Genomic DNA, 17590 nt, shown 5'->3' on the forward strand with positions numbered 1-17590 from the left:
ATTTAATTATAATTTCTACAAAAATAAAAGTTTTGTATTTTAATTCTTTAAAAATTGTATATTTTAGACTAATACAACTACACAATTTCGCTTTTAACTTTCTTGAAAATTTGTTATTTAAATTCGAACTAAAAAATTAATTCACCCCAAGGCAAGACCCATGCCCAACAAGTTGGGTCGAGTCATCACATTAATATTGCAAAACCTACTTAAACTTAATTTGTTTTTCATTTATGAACAAGGGTTAGTATTTGGTACACCGTAATATATTTATTTTATTTTACAAATAGTCTTAAAAATTGATATATGCGTTTTAAATATTATACCTCTATAAAACTTTTATCAATCTCCTGAATTTGTGTATTTTAGACTTCACGATGTTAAGGGGTTGACAAGTATACTATAGGGATATAGTAAAATATTAAAAAAATAGATATTTAAATATTTGTGAAATTAAAAAAATACATTATCAATGTACCAAATATCTACCCTTAAATTAAAGGAAAAATATTTGGTACATTGCATGTGGATCTTTTAAACTCCACAAACGGGCCAGGGAGTTGATACATGTCCTATAGGATATAGTATAATATTAAAAAATAAATATTTGAAAAAAAAAAGAGTCACATGACAATATTTTAAGATTGATTGTGAAATAAAAATACATTACCAATGTACTAAATGCTAATCCTAAATTAAAATTGATATCAAATTAAAAAGAAAAAGATTTTATGAGAGATAGGAGGAAGAGTGTTTTTTTTCAAAATTTAAGTAAAGATATAATGTATATTAGATTATGTCACTAAACAAATTTATGTAAAAATTAAATATATTTACAAACTAAATTGAACTTTGGTTGAAGTTGCTTTGAGGATGTTGATACGTATAAGTGGATTTTTTTAATTATTTTATAATTGAGTTAGTGTTTAGTTTACTCGTGACACTAATTTAGATAAGAATTTAAATATAATATAGAGAAATAAACAAGGTTAAATTTAGTGAAAATTTTAAGAGTCAAAACAATTTATAATCTATAATATATATAATCATGAGTTTGAATTTTTTAAATATATGAACATATTTTTATTTTTATTATATTACTAAATTGACATTAAAAAATACTAGAAATCTGTCACACACTTAAGCATGTAAAAATCATAAATTTAGAATACAAATGTCTATTTAAAAAGAACATATAATAAATAATGAAATATATGGTTTAAAACTAATTAATAATAACACATAAAATATATACGTTATTAAAATGAAAACATTGTATTAATTGTTTACCATGGTGTTGTATATATTAATAACACGATATAGTTGATAAAATCTGAATAAAACATGCATATTTTTATTTATTTTTTTAAGTGAAAAGACTAAAATAATCTCAAATAATATTACTTATTTTAATTACGAAAAGCATTTTTGTAACTTCCTAATCGAGTTAGTGATTAGGTTAAGAGTGACACTAATTCAATTAGAAACTTAAATAATAGTATAAAATTATACCATATACCAATTAAAATTAAGTAATACAAATAATCTTTACTACTGTAAATGGAAAAGTTAAAAAATTATTGATAAGTTAGAATTGAGAAGGTTATTTTTTGAAAATGATTTCCATGAAAACTCCAATTTGCATTGTATAATGTGAAAACTTCTATTTATAATGATATGTTAGGTTATTTTAATTAATATTATAATTATAGTTTATAATAAATTCTTATTATTTATTATTTATTTTATAATTTTATAATTGTTTAGGGTTACATATAAAACTAATGAAAATTATAGTCTCCGTCACTTAAGACTTGTGTACTAAAAAGAAAAAGTCAAGAGAAATTAATCATCGTATTGTTTCTCTTTATCAAATCCGATCGATGATTCTAATTCAACATCAAATAATTTTCTATAATTTCTAGTTAGCAAAATATAAAGATCTTGAATTTTTACTTTTGATTCAATTTAAATTAAAATTTTATTTAATAAAATTTACAAAGTTGCGTGGATTACATCAGATTTTGGAGCCAAGTTTAGCATGATCGGACAATAAATAGCATAGTTTGAAAATATTTGAATTTATATATATTATATATTGTATTAATTGTCACAACTCAATCTAATTCGCAAGGCATGAACCTTGTTGTGTGAATATAATTTAAAATTGTTATTTTCTTGGGCTCCACATATCCCTTAAGGTTTTGCCATGCTCATATTTGTCTCTAGAGATTCTAATTCACAATACAACACACAAATTCATGCAGTTTGTACAACTAGATAAATTGACATTTGTTCTTCACAATACACTCATTTGTGTGTTGTGAGGTGGGTTTAATTTCTGGAGGTGCACTCGAGAGTGATAATATCTTAAGAGATTGATAGATGTTTAAAGAAATTAACTTTGATTTTACGCTCAAGTGCATCTCTAGAGATTTATGGATGCTTAAAGAGGACAACTTTGACTTATACTCTCAAGTAGGGGTGGAGCTGGACGGGTAGGTAGGGCTAAAAGAAAATTTGCCCTTTAATCCCTTAAAATTAGTAAGGTCTTATGTTAATTCAATGATGAATTATATTTTGGCCCTCCTAAATTTAAAATTTAATTATAATTTCTACAAAAATAAAAGTTTTGTATTTTAATTCTTTAAAAATTGTATATTTTAGACTAATACAACTACACAATTTCGCTTTTAACTTTCTTGAAAATTTGTTATTTAAATTAACTAAAAATTAATTCACCCCAAGGAAGACCCATGCCCAACAAGTTGGGTCGAGTCATCACATTAATATTGCAAAACCTACTTAAACTTAATTTGTTTTTCATTTATGAACAAGGGTTAGTATTTGGTACACACGTAATATATTTATTTTATTTTACAAATAGTCTTAAAAAATTGATATATGCGTTTTAAATATTATACCTCTATAAAACTTTTATCAATCTCCTGAATTTGTGTATTTTAGACTTCACGATGTTAAGGGGTTGACAAGTATACTATAGGATATAGTAAAATATTAAAAAATAGATATTTAAATATTTGTGAAATTAAAAATACATTATCAATGTACCAAATATCTACCCTAAATTAAAGGAAAAATATTTGGTACATTGCATGTGGATCTTTTAAACTCCACAAACGGGCCAGGGAGTTGATACATGTCCTATAGGATATAGTATAATATTAAAAATAAATATTTGAAAAAAAAGAGTCACATGACAATATTTTAAGATTGATTGTGAAATAAAAATACATTACCAATGTACTAAATGCTAATCCTAAATTAAAATTGATATCAAATTAAAAAGAAAAGATTTTATGAGAGATAGGAGGAAGAGTGTTTTTTTTCAAAATTTAAGTAAAGATATAATGTATATTAGATTATGTCACTAAACAAATTTATGTAAAAATTAAATATATTTACAAACTAAATTGAACTTTGGTTGAAGTTGCTTTGAGGATGTTGATACGTATAAGTGGATTTTTTAATTATTTTATAATTGAGTTAGTGTTTAGTTTACTCGTGACACTAATTTAGATAAGAATTTAAATATAATATAGAGAAATAAACAAGGTTAAATTTAGTGAAAATTTTAAGAGTCAAAACAATTTATAATCTATAATATATATAATCATGAGTTTGAATTTTTTAAATATATGAACATATTTTTATTTTTATTATATTACTAAATTGACATTAAAAAATACTAGAAATCCACACACTTAAGCATGTAAAAATCATAAATTTAGAATACAAATGTCTATTTAAAAGAACATATAATAAATAATGAAATATATGGTTTAAAACTAATTAATAATAACACATAAAATATGTACGTTATTAAAATGAAAACATTGTATTAATTGTTTACCATGGTGTTGTATATATTAATAACATCGATATAGTTGATAAAATGCTAATAAAACATGCATATTTTTATTTATTTTTTAAGTGAAAAGACTAAAATAATCTCAAATAATATTACTTATTTTAATTACAGAAAAGCATTTTTGTAACTTCCTAATCGAGTTAGTGATTCGGTTAAGAGTGACACTAATTCAATTAGAAACTTAAATAATAGTATAAAATTATACCATATACCAATTAAAATTAAGATAATACAAATAATCTTTACTACTGTAAATGGAAAAGTTAAAAAATTATTGATAAGTTAGAATTGAGAAGGTTATTTTTTGAAAATGATTTCCATGAAAACTCCAATTTGCATTGTATAATGTAAAACTTCTATTTATAATGATATGTTAGGTTATTTTAATTAATATTATAATTATAGTTTATAATAAATTCTTATTATTTATTATTTATTTTATAATTTTATAATTGTTTAGGGTTACATATAAAACTAATGAAAATTATAGTCTCCGTCACTTAAGACTTGTGTACTAAAAAGAAAAAGTCAAGAGAAATTAATCATCGTATTGTTTCTCTTTATCAAATCCGATCGATGATTCTAATTCAACATCAAATAATTTTCTATAATTTCTAGTTAGCAAAATATAAAGATCTTGAATTTTTACTTTTGATTCAATTTAAATTAAAATTTTATTTAATAAAATTTACATATAATTTTAAATTAGAAAATATATTTTAATATTAAGACTAAAAGTTTAATGTTTTCAATTTAAATATTAATATTTAATTTGATATTTTTAATATATTAAAATCATAATTAATTTTATCTATTATTGATGAAGAATTACAAATTAAATCAGCTTTTCAATACTTAAAATACTCTTTATTTTTAAGATATTTATAAGAATTATAAAGATAGGGTTACTCTTGTAACTTTATTCAAAGTCAAAGCGTTAGATAAGATACATTTCATATATTAGTATTTTATTGTCATATTAAAATAATTAAATAAAAAACTTAAGAGTTTGAAATTTAATAAATATTAAAATACACTTTGTATTTCAATCACATTTTCGTTCTCATTTAAATTATCTAATTACATACAGTATAAAATGTTTAAAATTTTAAAAATAAAATTAATAAATATAAAACTCATGTTCAATGCACGAGACATTGAAGTTATATCAAAATTGAAATGAAAATGTAAAATATAAAATAAGCTTAATAAGAATGAAAGAATTTAGGGTCAGGCGCTAGCCTTCTTAGATTCCCCTCTTGTATTATATGTTTGATGGTTTCATTGGAATCTTAGTCTTATGCAAATAGACAAAATGTAACACCCAAAATATATAAGGTCGAATGAAATAAATAACCAAGAAATCATTTAGTCTTTATGGTTACCTAGTTAGTGCATTCCTTAGAGATCTTAAGTTTTATTCACCCTCTCATTTCTTTTCTTTTTATTTTCACCAAAATAGGATGACAGCCACTTCAAAAATAAATATTATATTGATGTAAAAACATAATAAGAAATGGGTAGTAGCCCAATGGTTAACATGTCACTCTCTCCCCTAACATAACCAAGTTCAAGCCATGCCTTTTAATTTCAACAGGAAAGGGAAATTACCTTGTAGCCCCCTAACATCAATTTCATCTCTAACCTTGCCAAGAATTGGTAAGTTCATTATTAATTCTTGTTGAAATTCCCTGTAATCTTGATCAATCTTAAAAATCATTATTAATTATTGCGTAAATGTCATTTGAATGATTCAATTTAGATACCCCGGACCAAATCTAAGTGCGAGAAACATCATTCGAGATCCCGGAGATAGGTTTATATTTTTTTACAAGTGAATTGGGACAACTCGTGTCTCAAGATAGTGCCACATAGTCAGCTATACAGGTGTGCGGACCACACGACCCTCTCACATGATCATGTTCCCCTTCAAACCTTAGGAAATTTGATTCTTAAACGGCTTAGGACCCTCCACATGGCCACGGCCTGCCACATGGTCATGCCCCCATGTAGGTTGATTTGACGAATATCACATGGCCACAATTTGTCACATGGTCTAACCACACTGTCCAGGGCTATCCAAACGATCCAGCCACACGGTCGTGTGTCCCCTGTTTCTTAGATTTTATAATTTTGGTCCAAAATTTTATGTTTTGTTTAGTTTAGTCCCTGAATAGTTCCCAAACTGTTTTTAGTGTTTTATTTTAATCAATTGAGCCATTGATGATATGAATAATGTTAGAACCCATACTCTTATTGATTGAAGTATTATGCATGAACTGTGAATAATGTAAATATATATATGCCTATTGTATACAGATTGGTGATTACGCATACAACATGCCTTAATCTAATCATTAATTGAATCCATGATAAGCATGTTTTGATGTTGTAGTGATTAAATAAGAGCATATTTTTGCTACCACATTGATCTGTTGAAATCATATTGTTTATTCCCATTTTATTTGTTATAAGCATGTTATATTGTATTACATGGGGAAGGCGCTTTGAAAAGGAGGAAAGTCCAGAGAATATAAATTTGCAATCTTGGTGGTTTATCCATATACATTTGATGACTTCCATCGCATTTATGTTATGTAATCACAACCATCTGGCAATATATTAACTCTGAAACACGTGGTTCGCCCATCCATTATCTGGCAGCTCTTATCTCAAACTTGTTATCTTCCTAATCGAGTTAGTGATTCGGTTAAGAGTGACACTAATTCAATTAGAAACTTAAATAATAGTATAAAATTATACCATATACCAATTAAAATTAAGTAATACAAATAATCTTTACTACTGTAAATGGAAAAAGTTAAAAAAATTATTGATAAGTTAGAATTGAGAAGGTTATTTTTTGAAAATGATTTCCATGAAAACTCCAATTTGCATTGTATAATGTGAAAACTTCTATTTATAATGATATGTTAGGTTATTTTAATTAATATTATAATTATAGTTTATAATAAATTCTTATTATTTATTATTTATTTTTATAATTTTATAATTGTTTAGGGTTACATATAAAACTAATGAAAAATTATAGTCTCCGTCACTTAAGACTTGTGTACTAAAAAGAAAAAGTCAAGAGAAATTAATCATCGTATTGTTTCTCTTTATCAAATCCGATCGATGATTCTAATTCAACATCAAATAATTTTCTATAATTTCTAGTTAGCAAAATATAAAGATCTTGAATTTTTACTTTTGATTCAATTTAAATTAAAATTTTATTTAATAAAATTTACATATAATTTTAAATTAGAAAATATATTTTTAATATTAAGACTAAAAGTTTAATGTTTTCAATTTAAATATTAATATTTAATTTGATATTTTTAATATATTAAAATCATAATTAATTTTATCTATTATTGATGAAGAATTACAAATTAAATCAGCTTTTCAATACTTAAAATACTCTTTATTTTTAAGATATTTATAAGAATATATAAAGATAGGGTTACTCTTGTAACTTTATTCAAAGTCAAAGCGTTAGATAAGATACATTTCATATATTAGTATTTTATTGTCATATTAAAATAATTAAATAAAAAACTTAAGAGTTTGAAATTTAATAAATATTAAAATACACTTTGTATTTCAATCACATTTTCGTTCTCATTTAAATTATCTAATTACATACAGTATAAAATGTTTAAAATTTTAAAAATAAAATTAATAAATATAAAACTCATGTTCAATGCACGAGACATTGAAGTTATATCAAAATTGAAATGAAAATGTAAAATATAAAAATAAGCTTAATAAGAATGAAAGAATTTAGGGGTCGAGGCCGCTAGCCTTCTTAGATTCCCCCTCTGTGTATTATATGTTTGATGGTTTCATTGGAATCTTAGTCTTATGCAAATAGACAAAATGTAACACCCAAAATATATAAGGTCGAATGAAATAAATAACCAAGAAATCATTTAGTCTTTATGGTTACCTAGTTAGTGCATTCCTTAGAGATCTTAAGTTTTATTCACCCCTCTCATTTCTTTTCTTTTTATTTTCACCAAAATAGGATGACAGCCACTTCAAAAATAAATATTATATTGATGTAAAAACATAATAAGAAATGGGTAGTAGCCCAATGGTTAACATGTCACTCTCTCCCCTAACATAACCAAGTTCAAGCCATGCCTTTTAATTTCAACAGGAAAGGGAAATTACCTTGTAGCCCCCTAACATCAATTTCATCTCTAACCTTGCCAAGAATTGGTAAGTTCATTATTAATTCTTGTTGAAATTCCATAATCTTGATCAATCTTAAAATCATTATTAATTATTGCGTAAATGTCATTTGAATGATTCAATTTAGATACCGGACCAAATCTAAGTGCGAGAAACATCATTCGAGATCCCGGAGATAGGTTTATATTTTTTACAAGTGAATTGGGACAACTCGTGTCTCAAGATAGTGCCACATAATCATTCTCTGAGGTGTCACGGACCACGACCCTCTCACATGATCATGTTCCCTTCAAACCTTAGGAAATTTGATTCTTAAACGGCTTAGGACCCTCCACATGGCCACGGCCTGCCACATGGTCATGCCCCCATGTAGGTTGATTTGTGAATATCACATGGCCACAATTTGTCACATGGTCTAACCACCTTTGTCGGGGCTATCCAAGCGATCCAGCCACAGTCGTGTGTCCCTGTTTCTTAGATTTTATAATTTTGGTCCAAAATTTTATGTTTTGTTTAGTTTAGTCCCTGAATAGTTCCCAAACTGTTTTTAGTGTTTTATTTTAATCAATTGAGCCATTGATGATATGAATAATGTTAGAACCCATACTCTTATTGATTGAAGTATTATGCATGAACTGTGAATAATGTAAATATATATATGCCTATTGTATCTGTATTGGTGATTACGCATACAACATGCCTTAATCTAATCATTAATTCGAATCCATGATAAGCATGTTTTGATGTTGTAGTGATTAAATAAGAGCATATTTTTTGCTACCACATTGATCTGTTGAAATCATATTGTTTATTCCCATTTTATTTGTTATAAGCATGTTATATTGTATTACATGGGGAAGGACGCTTTGAAAAGGAGGAAAGTCCAGCAGAATATAAATTTGCAATGCTGGTGGTTTATCCATATACATTTGACAGCTTCCATCTGCATTTATGTTATGTAATCACAACCATCTGGCAGTATATTAACCTGAAACACTGGTGGTTCGCCCATCCATTATCTGGCAGCTCTTATCTGCAAACTTGTTATCTATTCATAACATCTAGCAATGTATTATCCTGCAACTTTATGGTTTATCCACAACCTGGTGTGTAGGGATAGACGAGTTCTACAAAACTCTTATTATGGAGTGTAGTGGTGGGTAAGATCTTTTTTGTAAATTTTGAAGTTGTATTGCATTCACAAAGTATGTGTAAATGATTTTGAAGATTTTTGAGATGGTATATATGTGTATAATGTTGATCTGTTAATCCGATATTTCGAATATGCTATTGTAAATTATTATATGTAATGTGATTTTGTATGCTAATCGGTTGCTTTGATTATCTTGTGACGGAACTCACACTGAACTTTATAGTTTACTCTTTTTTGTTTTCTATCTTTTTAGATAACTTACTAGGTTAGGATGTGAACACGTAATCCAAAGGGTCTCGAATCGGCTTGTTTTCTATAATATTTATACTTAATATTTGATATTTTATCATTCAGAGGTTGTATTTTATTTTTTTGAATTATGGCATGGGTCTTAGGATTTGGGTTTGTTTTTATTTTGCATGACATTTAATTTAAATTTTAGGATATCAAGTTATGATTATTAATTAACTATCTGTGAACCCCGGCTTTTATTAAAAAAATAGTTATCACTTTTTAATGCTATATTGTAATTAAGATTTCAAGTAATAAATAAATTGGTAATTAACTAAGTTTTCTTCCAAAGATAAACAAATGTTTTAAAATGATTGTTTTCAAAACACCGATAGCTTACTTGATCACTTTAGTGGCTAATGTAATCTTTCAAATCCGGGTTTAACCTTTAGGACGGGTTAGGGAGGTTACATTTGATGGTATCAAAGCTTAGGTTTTTTAAACTTGGACCGTAAAAATTTGAATAAACTTGCATGCATGAATTAAAAGGGTATTTTACGAAAAAACCATGCCACAAGTTTATGAAAAAAAATGACTTTCTGTAGGAAATTAAATCTGAGACTCCGATGTCAGTCTTACTTTAGTTATTGTTACTTTTGAAACTTTGGATAAACTATAACCTTTAGATTTTGAACATTTAGGAGGATCACTAATGCCTGAACTTTTGTATGAAAATTATAGATATACTTTAGACTCTAAAATTTTTGCAAGATTAGCTATGAACACCTAAGGTATACATAGTAAGGGTAGGCCACGTAGGGCCTAGCTGCACCTGTAGAGCTGCCCACTATCCAGGGAGAAAACATGATCCCTAAGGAGGACTATGTTGAGAATTCTACCACCAATGGTGGTGAAAGCTATGAGAATGACGATGATGTCGTGATGTCGGCAATGCTGAGATTGTTGCAAATGGTTGCTAGAGCCTAAACTGGATCAAGAAGTTATGGGTCTATTGCGGAAAGACTCCGATCAAATGGGGTATAAACGTTCAAGGGTATTGCTGGAACGACTCCCACTATGGTTGAATACTAGATGGAGTCGACTGAAAAGATTTTAGAGGACTTAGAATGTACTTCGGAGCAAAAATTGAAGGGCACTATGTCTTTCTCAAAGAGAAGGTCTATTGTTGGTGGCAGACTGTTGTAAGCGGTACACAGGCTAATCGGATGAACTTGGAGTACTTTCAAAAGGCCTTTCAAAAGAAGTACCTGGGCACTAGATATGTGGAGACCCGCAGGCTCGAGTTTATTGAGCTAAAACAATGAGACAAGTCTATGGCAGAATATGAGGTTGAATGCTAAGGCTCATTTCTTGATGATTTTATTAATTCTAACCCTATGTATTTTGGGGTGTTACAAGTAATTGGACACATCTTTACTTCAGTGCTTAGCATGTATCTTTTTGTTAGCCCTGCTGTCTGATCTTTTTCAGAGTCATGTTGAGGCTTTGGTTGTAAGATTAATTGATTATTTTGGGCTTGAGGCGTTACTTTTAACCGATATAACAATTTATCTCCCTTCAGATTGAAGCAAGTTATAAAGTGACCTAATGGCAGGTTATAACAATATGTCCCTTTTCTCTATTCTTTTCATTTCTTGCCTCTTATTTCCTTTTCATCCTCACTTAAATCTTAGCCCTTTTCCTTTCTCTTTTATTTCTTTCCTTTATTTTTTTATCTCATCCATTTATTTTCTTTTTCTTTAGAAAATTAAGTTTTTTTTTCCAACATAAGTAGCTCAAAGGATGTTTATGGTCACTCAACACCATCGACCTTTACTTGGTAGGGTCCATTTTTCTTTTCTCTCTCTTGTGAGAGTACAACTGTCTAGAGTCTTCTATGACTCTTTGTCTTTACGTTCTAGTGGTACCCAACAAATTTCTTAGGATTTGATGAGTAAACAATGTATGTATGTGAGCTTGAAGTTTATTTTTGGCAAGTTTTTTGCATATTGAACTTTCAATATAGTGCAGCTTTAGTATTCTGGTCATAAGTTGAGTTACAGACCTCCGTTTGAAGCCTATAATATATCAATTCGAAGAGAATTGAAGTATCTAACTAAATTTATTTATGAATTAAACCCAAAAATGGTCAAGAAGTTCGGCATGAAAATGATTAAAAAGCCTAGAAAAATTTTACTTTATGTAATTAATAGCACTTTTGTATTTTCTCCATTATATTTTTTTTCACTATAAATAGATACTATGAAGTTAAGACTTGGCGGTGGACGGAGATATAGCCACTTTTAGTTTTATTTTTTAAAGGGTTTTTAAAAAGTTTTGATTCTAAAAAGTTTGTGAGATTAAATTGTTCTTAATCTTTCACTACTGTTAGTATTTGAATGTTTCCAGATTTGTTAAATATTCAACCAATATTTGATAACTTAGAACAATTGCTTTGTCAATTAAAGATTTAGTCAACTGATTGATTTCTAATATTTGTGACAAGCTACATCCTTGTTTGTGTAGTACAGGCATGCGATCTAACTTAAATGAACTCTAATTGTGTGTTTGTTGGTTAGAATGGAGTCTTTTTCGCCCTTAATGCTATTGATAAATTAAATTGTAAGTGATCGTTATAGGATTAATTTGTCAACAAGGGAAGTAATTAATGGTGATTGCCTTGGTTATCGAGAAGATAAGAAGAGATTAGGTTGCTAGGCAATCATCGATAACTATAATCAATTTGTTAAAGAACATTAAAATTTATCTTTGTACCAATGATTAAACAAATGAATCAAACAGAGATTTTACTTTAACAGGAAGCTTCATCATATTGATTTTTCTCTCAACTTTTAATCATCGTTTTCTTTAAAAAAATTTAATTTAGTTCTCTTCAAAATCTTGGTTTTAATTTTTAGTTTAACGAAATCCCCTTTTTATTTAGTTTTTTTTTTTTGTTTTATTTGAAGGAATAAAATTACTATCATCCTTCGTGGGTTCTTCCATACTCATCATTAACAGCAAAATTTCGTAGATTTTATTTTTGTTGGTCTCAACAGTCAACAGCCTCTCCTTCCTATTAACTAGGCTTGAAATCTTCCAAATTAGCACTCATAATCATGGATGATTTTACCTACGAAGCCCAATTAAATATCCAACACTTGATTTTTGGGCTCAGAAAATAATAAATGGTTCCATTGTCAAAACCCAACACTCCACCTAAAAGAGCCCAATATGTCTACATTATCCACGCGCCTCTGCTCTAGAAAACTCGCCATCGCAACGCAAGCAATACATTTTCATTTCGAAACAAAGATTTGTGTACCCCCAAAGGCGTAATTATCTGACGATCATCGCACAGTTTTCTCCGCCGCAATGGAACCACCGCCACCGCAATCCCCTCGAGACGAACACCCTCACACTCACTCTCATTCATCCACCTCCATCCCCACCACTGGTACTTGCTGCAAGTGCGGTGGTGCCACGACCCACGCCCCACCGTCCCAATCCCCAACTTCCTGGCCTGACCTTTCCTCTCCCCCTGCATACCGACCGATTCGAGCCCCCGCTTTAAACCTCCCTCCAAACAACACCCAAGCCATAATCCTAACTCCTGTCCCTCAATCCCAAGAAGTCCCCACCATTACTCCTCCTTTCCATTTTCAAATCCCATCCAAAAAAATCACTTCCCCTGATGATATCCGCAAATTCCACGACTCCCCTACTTCTAAAAACTTCCTGGGTTTCATCGTCGCCTTGTCGGAATCTATCCGCGGCCGTAAAATCTCCGATCCCTGCCATGAATCTGCCACCGTGTCCAATATCGTCTCTATCATCGAAAACCTGAGTCTCTGGGTCGATCAGATCCCACCCGTTCAACAATCCTCTCGTTACGGTAACATCTCTTATCGAACCTGGCACGAACGCTTAACCGAAAACGCGGAATCCTTCATGCTACAGTTCCTCCCCGAGGATCTCAAATCCTCCACTATTGAAATCGTCCCTTACTTCACTGACAGCTTTGGGAACTCAAGCCGAATCGATTATGGAACGGGACACGAAACCAATTTCGCAGCCTGGTTATATTGCTTGGCCAGAATGGGAATAATCAAGGAAGAAGATTACCAAGCAGTGGTGGCTAGGGTTTTTGTCAAATATTTAGACTTAATGAGGAAGCTTCAGCTTGTTTATTGCTTGGAGCCGGCGGGGTCTCACGGGGTATGGGGTTTAGATGATTATCATTTCTTGCCATTTATATTTGGGAGTTCGCAGTTGATTGATCATAAGTATATGAAGCCGAAATCGATTCACAATGAGGATATTTTGGATAACTTTTCGAGTGAGTATATGTATCTTTCGTGTATTGGGTTTATAAAGAAGGTGAAAAAGGGTCCGTTTGCAGAGCATTCGCCACTGTTGGATGATATCAGTGCAGTGCCTAATTGGAAGAAGGTGAATAGTGGGATGCTTAAAATGTATAAAGCTGAGGTGCTCGAAAAGGTTCCTATTATGCAGCACTTCCTCTTTGGCTGGCTCATTAAGTGGTAAGTTTTTTGGGGGTTTAATTGTTTTATTTATAGAATAGTAATTTGCGACATGTTCCTTTTATGCAAGATTCATACCAGTGCCAGCTTTGACATTGTTTATAGTATCATAGTTAAAGATTCTCTGTTTTTTAGTACTGGCCTGATGTTAAGTAAAAAATACCCCTTCATTTACAAATGCTATGTAATGATTGATGACTGCTATCATGTTCATGAGTATGGTGCCAATGGTGCCATTACTCGGAAATGGCACCTCAGAACACCCTCTGTGTGTCTAATATGCCTTTGTTGATACCTAAGTTACATTAAAGAGGTCATGCGATCTTTGGTGACTTTGAAAGATGGCATTACTGTTAGCTGCATGTTTTGCAAAAACCATGCCTTGGTATGGGTCTGTGCAATGTGAATATTTTGGCCACATGGCTAAGCTATTTTGAACCACCTCAGAGAACCGTTCACAAGTTGATACCGTTGCTAACTGATAACATACTATTTGCTCAATGATCAGTCTTTCCTCTTTAGTTTCTGTGGGGTATGATGGAACAAAAACAAAGTAACTAGCATGGTTCATTTTGATAATTGATTACAAATTACTTTGTGCTTGGATTATTCTGATAATCTTTGATTGTTGTAGTAATAATATTTTACTGTATGTTTAACACTTCTAGTAAAAGAAATTTCTGTCCTCATCCAGGAATATGCACTTGTTTATTCATACCGTTCTTTTTTTCTGTATATACATCATGTATTAAGCCATATGGTTGAATGTTAAATGTCATGCATCTCGTGATGCACTTATGCTGTATAGAGATCATCTACTCTTGGGTTCTGAAAGCCAATAAATTCCCTGTATTCAGGAAAATGATAAACAGTTACCTGCAGTATGGATCGCTGTCTGAGCACTCTAACATGCCTAGTAGAACTATTTTGAGAGGCCAGAAAAGAATCTGCCATCTATTGGGATCGTGATACAACTAAACCTTACTCTCACCCATATAAATAGCATATCAGCTTAAAATTTCCTCACTATAATATAGCATATTTTTACCATATGATATTGGTGATGAAGACTCGATTCTGCACAATCTTTTTGTTCAATTGAGGTGCTTTGGAAAGCTCATTTAAGATTTTCTCAGAGTGATACATGAAACAATCTTTTCAGACTGATGCAAGAGATGATGAATATTGGTTCAGACCTATCTTCCTATTTATTTATTTATTTTCATTTGGGATGCCTTCATCTAAAGCTATTCAAGATGGAATTCTTGTTTCCTTTATACTTTCTGGTTGCCCTTCATATTGCAGTGAAGCTGATATGCATGAACCTCTATAAAATGATAAGTATTCATGATAAAGCTTATCTGTTGAACTCTGTTAAACTGATTTATCAAAGCTTTGGGCCGCCTTCAAGTAAACCTTCCATTCATTTTGGGTCCACCACTACTATGAAATAATTCTGTCATGTTGTTTATGCTTTGCTTGTATTTAAGATAGGTGCTATTGGTATTAGATTTGTTTTCGTGACACGGTATTGCGCTGCTATAACATTATGGTTAGAATTAACAGGTTAACCATGTTAAAAATGTAACTAATTTCTTTTATGAATTTTCCCAGGGAATGATCTTGGTATCATCTTTATGGACAGAGGCTGTGGAACCAAGAGAATACTATTTTCCACCTGATTTTATCAACAGTTGTAGAATTAGAAAATTATCCTATTATCATCTATAGTACCTGGAATTTATTAAGGTGTTTCTGCCCATTCTAATTAGCTATACAGGTGTTGTCACTGACCCCCCACCTTCTTTCCTTTTTTTTTTTTTTTTTTTTTGATGAAAGGCCACAGGTTTTATTAAAATACTTAATGCATGGAACTTATGTTTTGCAATATATATTTATGGGAAGTAGTAGTGCCTAAATTTTTTATTGTGGAAAGTTAAAGATATTTAGATACCATACTATACCATTAAAATCAGAACCTAACCGGAAAATGGATAATTTAAGATATGTTATCATAGAACATAGTGAGATCTCCGGCGTCAAACATGGCATATCTATTGACTATCTGCCTCTTTGCATTGAGTTAGGTTTTGCTCTATACTTTTGAGCTTTCTGCATTATCTTACATACTGCGAATAACCTATTTGTGATTCATTAGCATGATAAATATGGAAATGGATAGATTGAGTACCTGACATCTCAAAACTTTTACATGTTGGTTTTCGACTGTTCCTTTTTAATTTCATAAGAAAATGAAAAGACTCATTTTTGGTTAAATTATGAAAGTTACCGGTTGAGTGATAAAAGATGTTTTTTCAATTTTTGTTGATAGTTGAACTTTTATTTTGTCGAATATTTTAGTGCTTTTTTGTAACATCAACACTGAATTGTTATTTTCTAAATCAACAAATTAATAAGAATGATTTAGTAGTGTTATCAATTGGTTAAAAGGAAATTAAGATAAAATTATGAATTATATTTAATATCATAAGCATCATATAAATCTTATAGAGATACTAAAATTATGTTAATAAGAAAATTAATATAAATAAATATTAAATTTAAAAGATGTAAAAAGTCAACAAATCCCTTAGAGCCACGTTAGTAAAAAATTAAACAACTCACATTAAATGATTGTAGGAACTATTGAACCATGTTTTTGTTACATTATCATCTTTGTTTCAATTTCAAGTTTGTGGTTTGCAGTTTCTATTAAAATGCTTCATGCATGGAATTTAATGAAAAATATACAATGTAAGTCCTTGTTTCAAATACAATTTTCAGCCACAATTGTTTTCTTAAAATATACCATATAACTCATTTTATAAATTTAGTATTTTTAATTTTTTTTTAAAATTTGATTCATCTATTTTTCATATTTCAATATTTAAGTCCAAATGTTTATATTTTTAAAATTATTTTATTAATTTAAGTTCATTGCAGCGTCATTTTTTAGTTATATGGTTCAAAACCATGACCATTGTACAAAAAGCGTTCCATGAAAATCAATCTATTAAATGAGACTCGTTTAACTCATGTAAACTGGCATGATTCAAAGAAAAATGATAAAATGTATCTATTTGAAGCATTGTTGGCCTAATGAAACAATTATGGAAAATTAAAGTTAGTTTTGTAAATAAAAAATAATTTAAAATATATATAATCTCATAAGATTTGATATTATAATGTACGAGATTACACAAATCTCTTTTTAACAGAAGATATGCTTCAATCTCATCTATTTATAACTTAATCTATAGCTCATTGTTTATGATAATCCGTTTGTATCATATCTTTCTTTTAGTATATTAAATGTTTGGGGTTCTTTTATCTTTTCTTGGATGCTTTTGATTTTTTGTTTAGGTTTTGCAGTATAATCCAAGTTGGAAGAAAGTGACATGAGGTAACCCCCAATCTTTTTGACTTTTCTTCTTTCCTATTGTGATTTGATTATGACCTTCATGATTTGAACGAAGATCAGATGGAAGAAGAGCAAAGCGAGTTTCGACACTGGGACGAACTACTTCCTGATGTATTGGGGCTGATCTTCACTAACCTGTCGTTACA

At 29.6% G+C, this 17590-nt stretch overlaps 1 protein-coding gene across 2 annotated transcripts; it reads left to right on the plus strand.

The window, feature by feature from the left end:
• Window positions 1-12694: 12694 nt before the first annotated feature.
• Window positions 12695-15958, plus strand: LOC108486624 (uncharacterized). 2 transcript variants are annotated; one of them, XM_017790771.2, is made up of 2 exons: window positions 12695-14023; window positions 14881-15547. In XM_017790771.2, exons 1-2 carry the CDS (start codon window positions 12855-12857, stop codon window positions 14990-14992), a joined length of 1281 nt encoding a protein of 426 aa, XP_017646260.1. In that variant the 5' UTR covers window positions 12695-12854; the 3' UTR covers window positions 14993-15547. The 2 variants fall into 2 exon arrangements, with proteins under 2 accessions (XP_017646260.1, XP_017646261.1); XM_017790772.2 differs by lacking the exon at window positions 14881-15547 and adding an exon at window positions 15638-15958 and having other exon boundaries at window positions 12697-14023.
• The last annotated feature ends 1632 nt before the right edge of the window (window positions 15959-17590 follow it).

This window comes from Gossypium arboreum, chromosome 6, assembly GCF_025698485.1.
Source record: "Gossypium arboreum isolate Shixiya-1 chromosome 6, ASM2569848v2, whole genome shotgun sequence".
Taxonomy (NCBI): Eukaryota; Viridiplantae; Streptophyta; class Magnoliopsida; order Malvales; family Malvaceae; genus Gossypium; species Gossypium arboreum.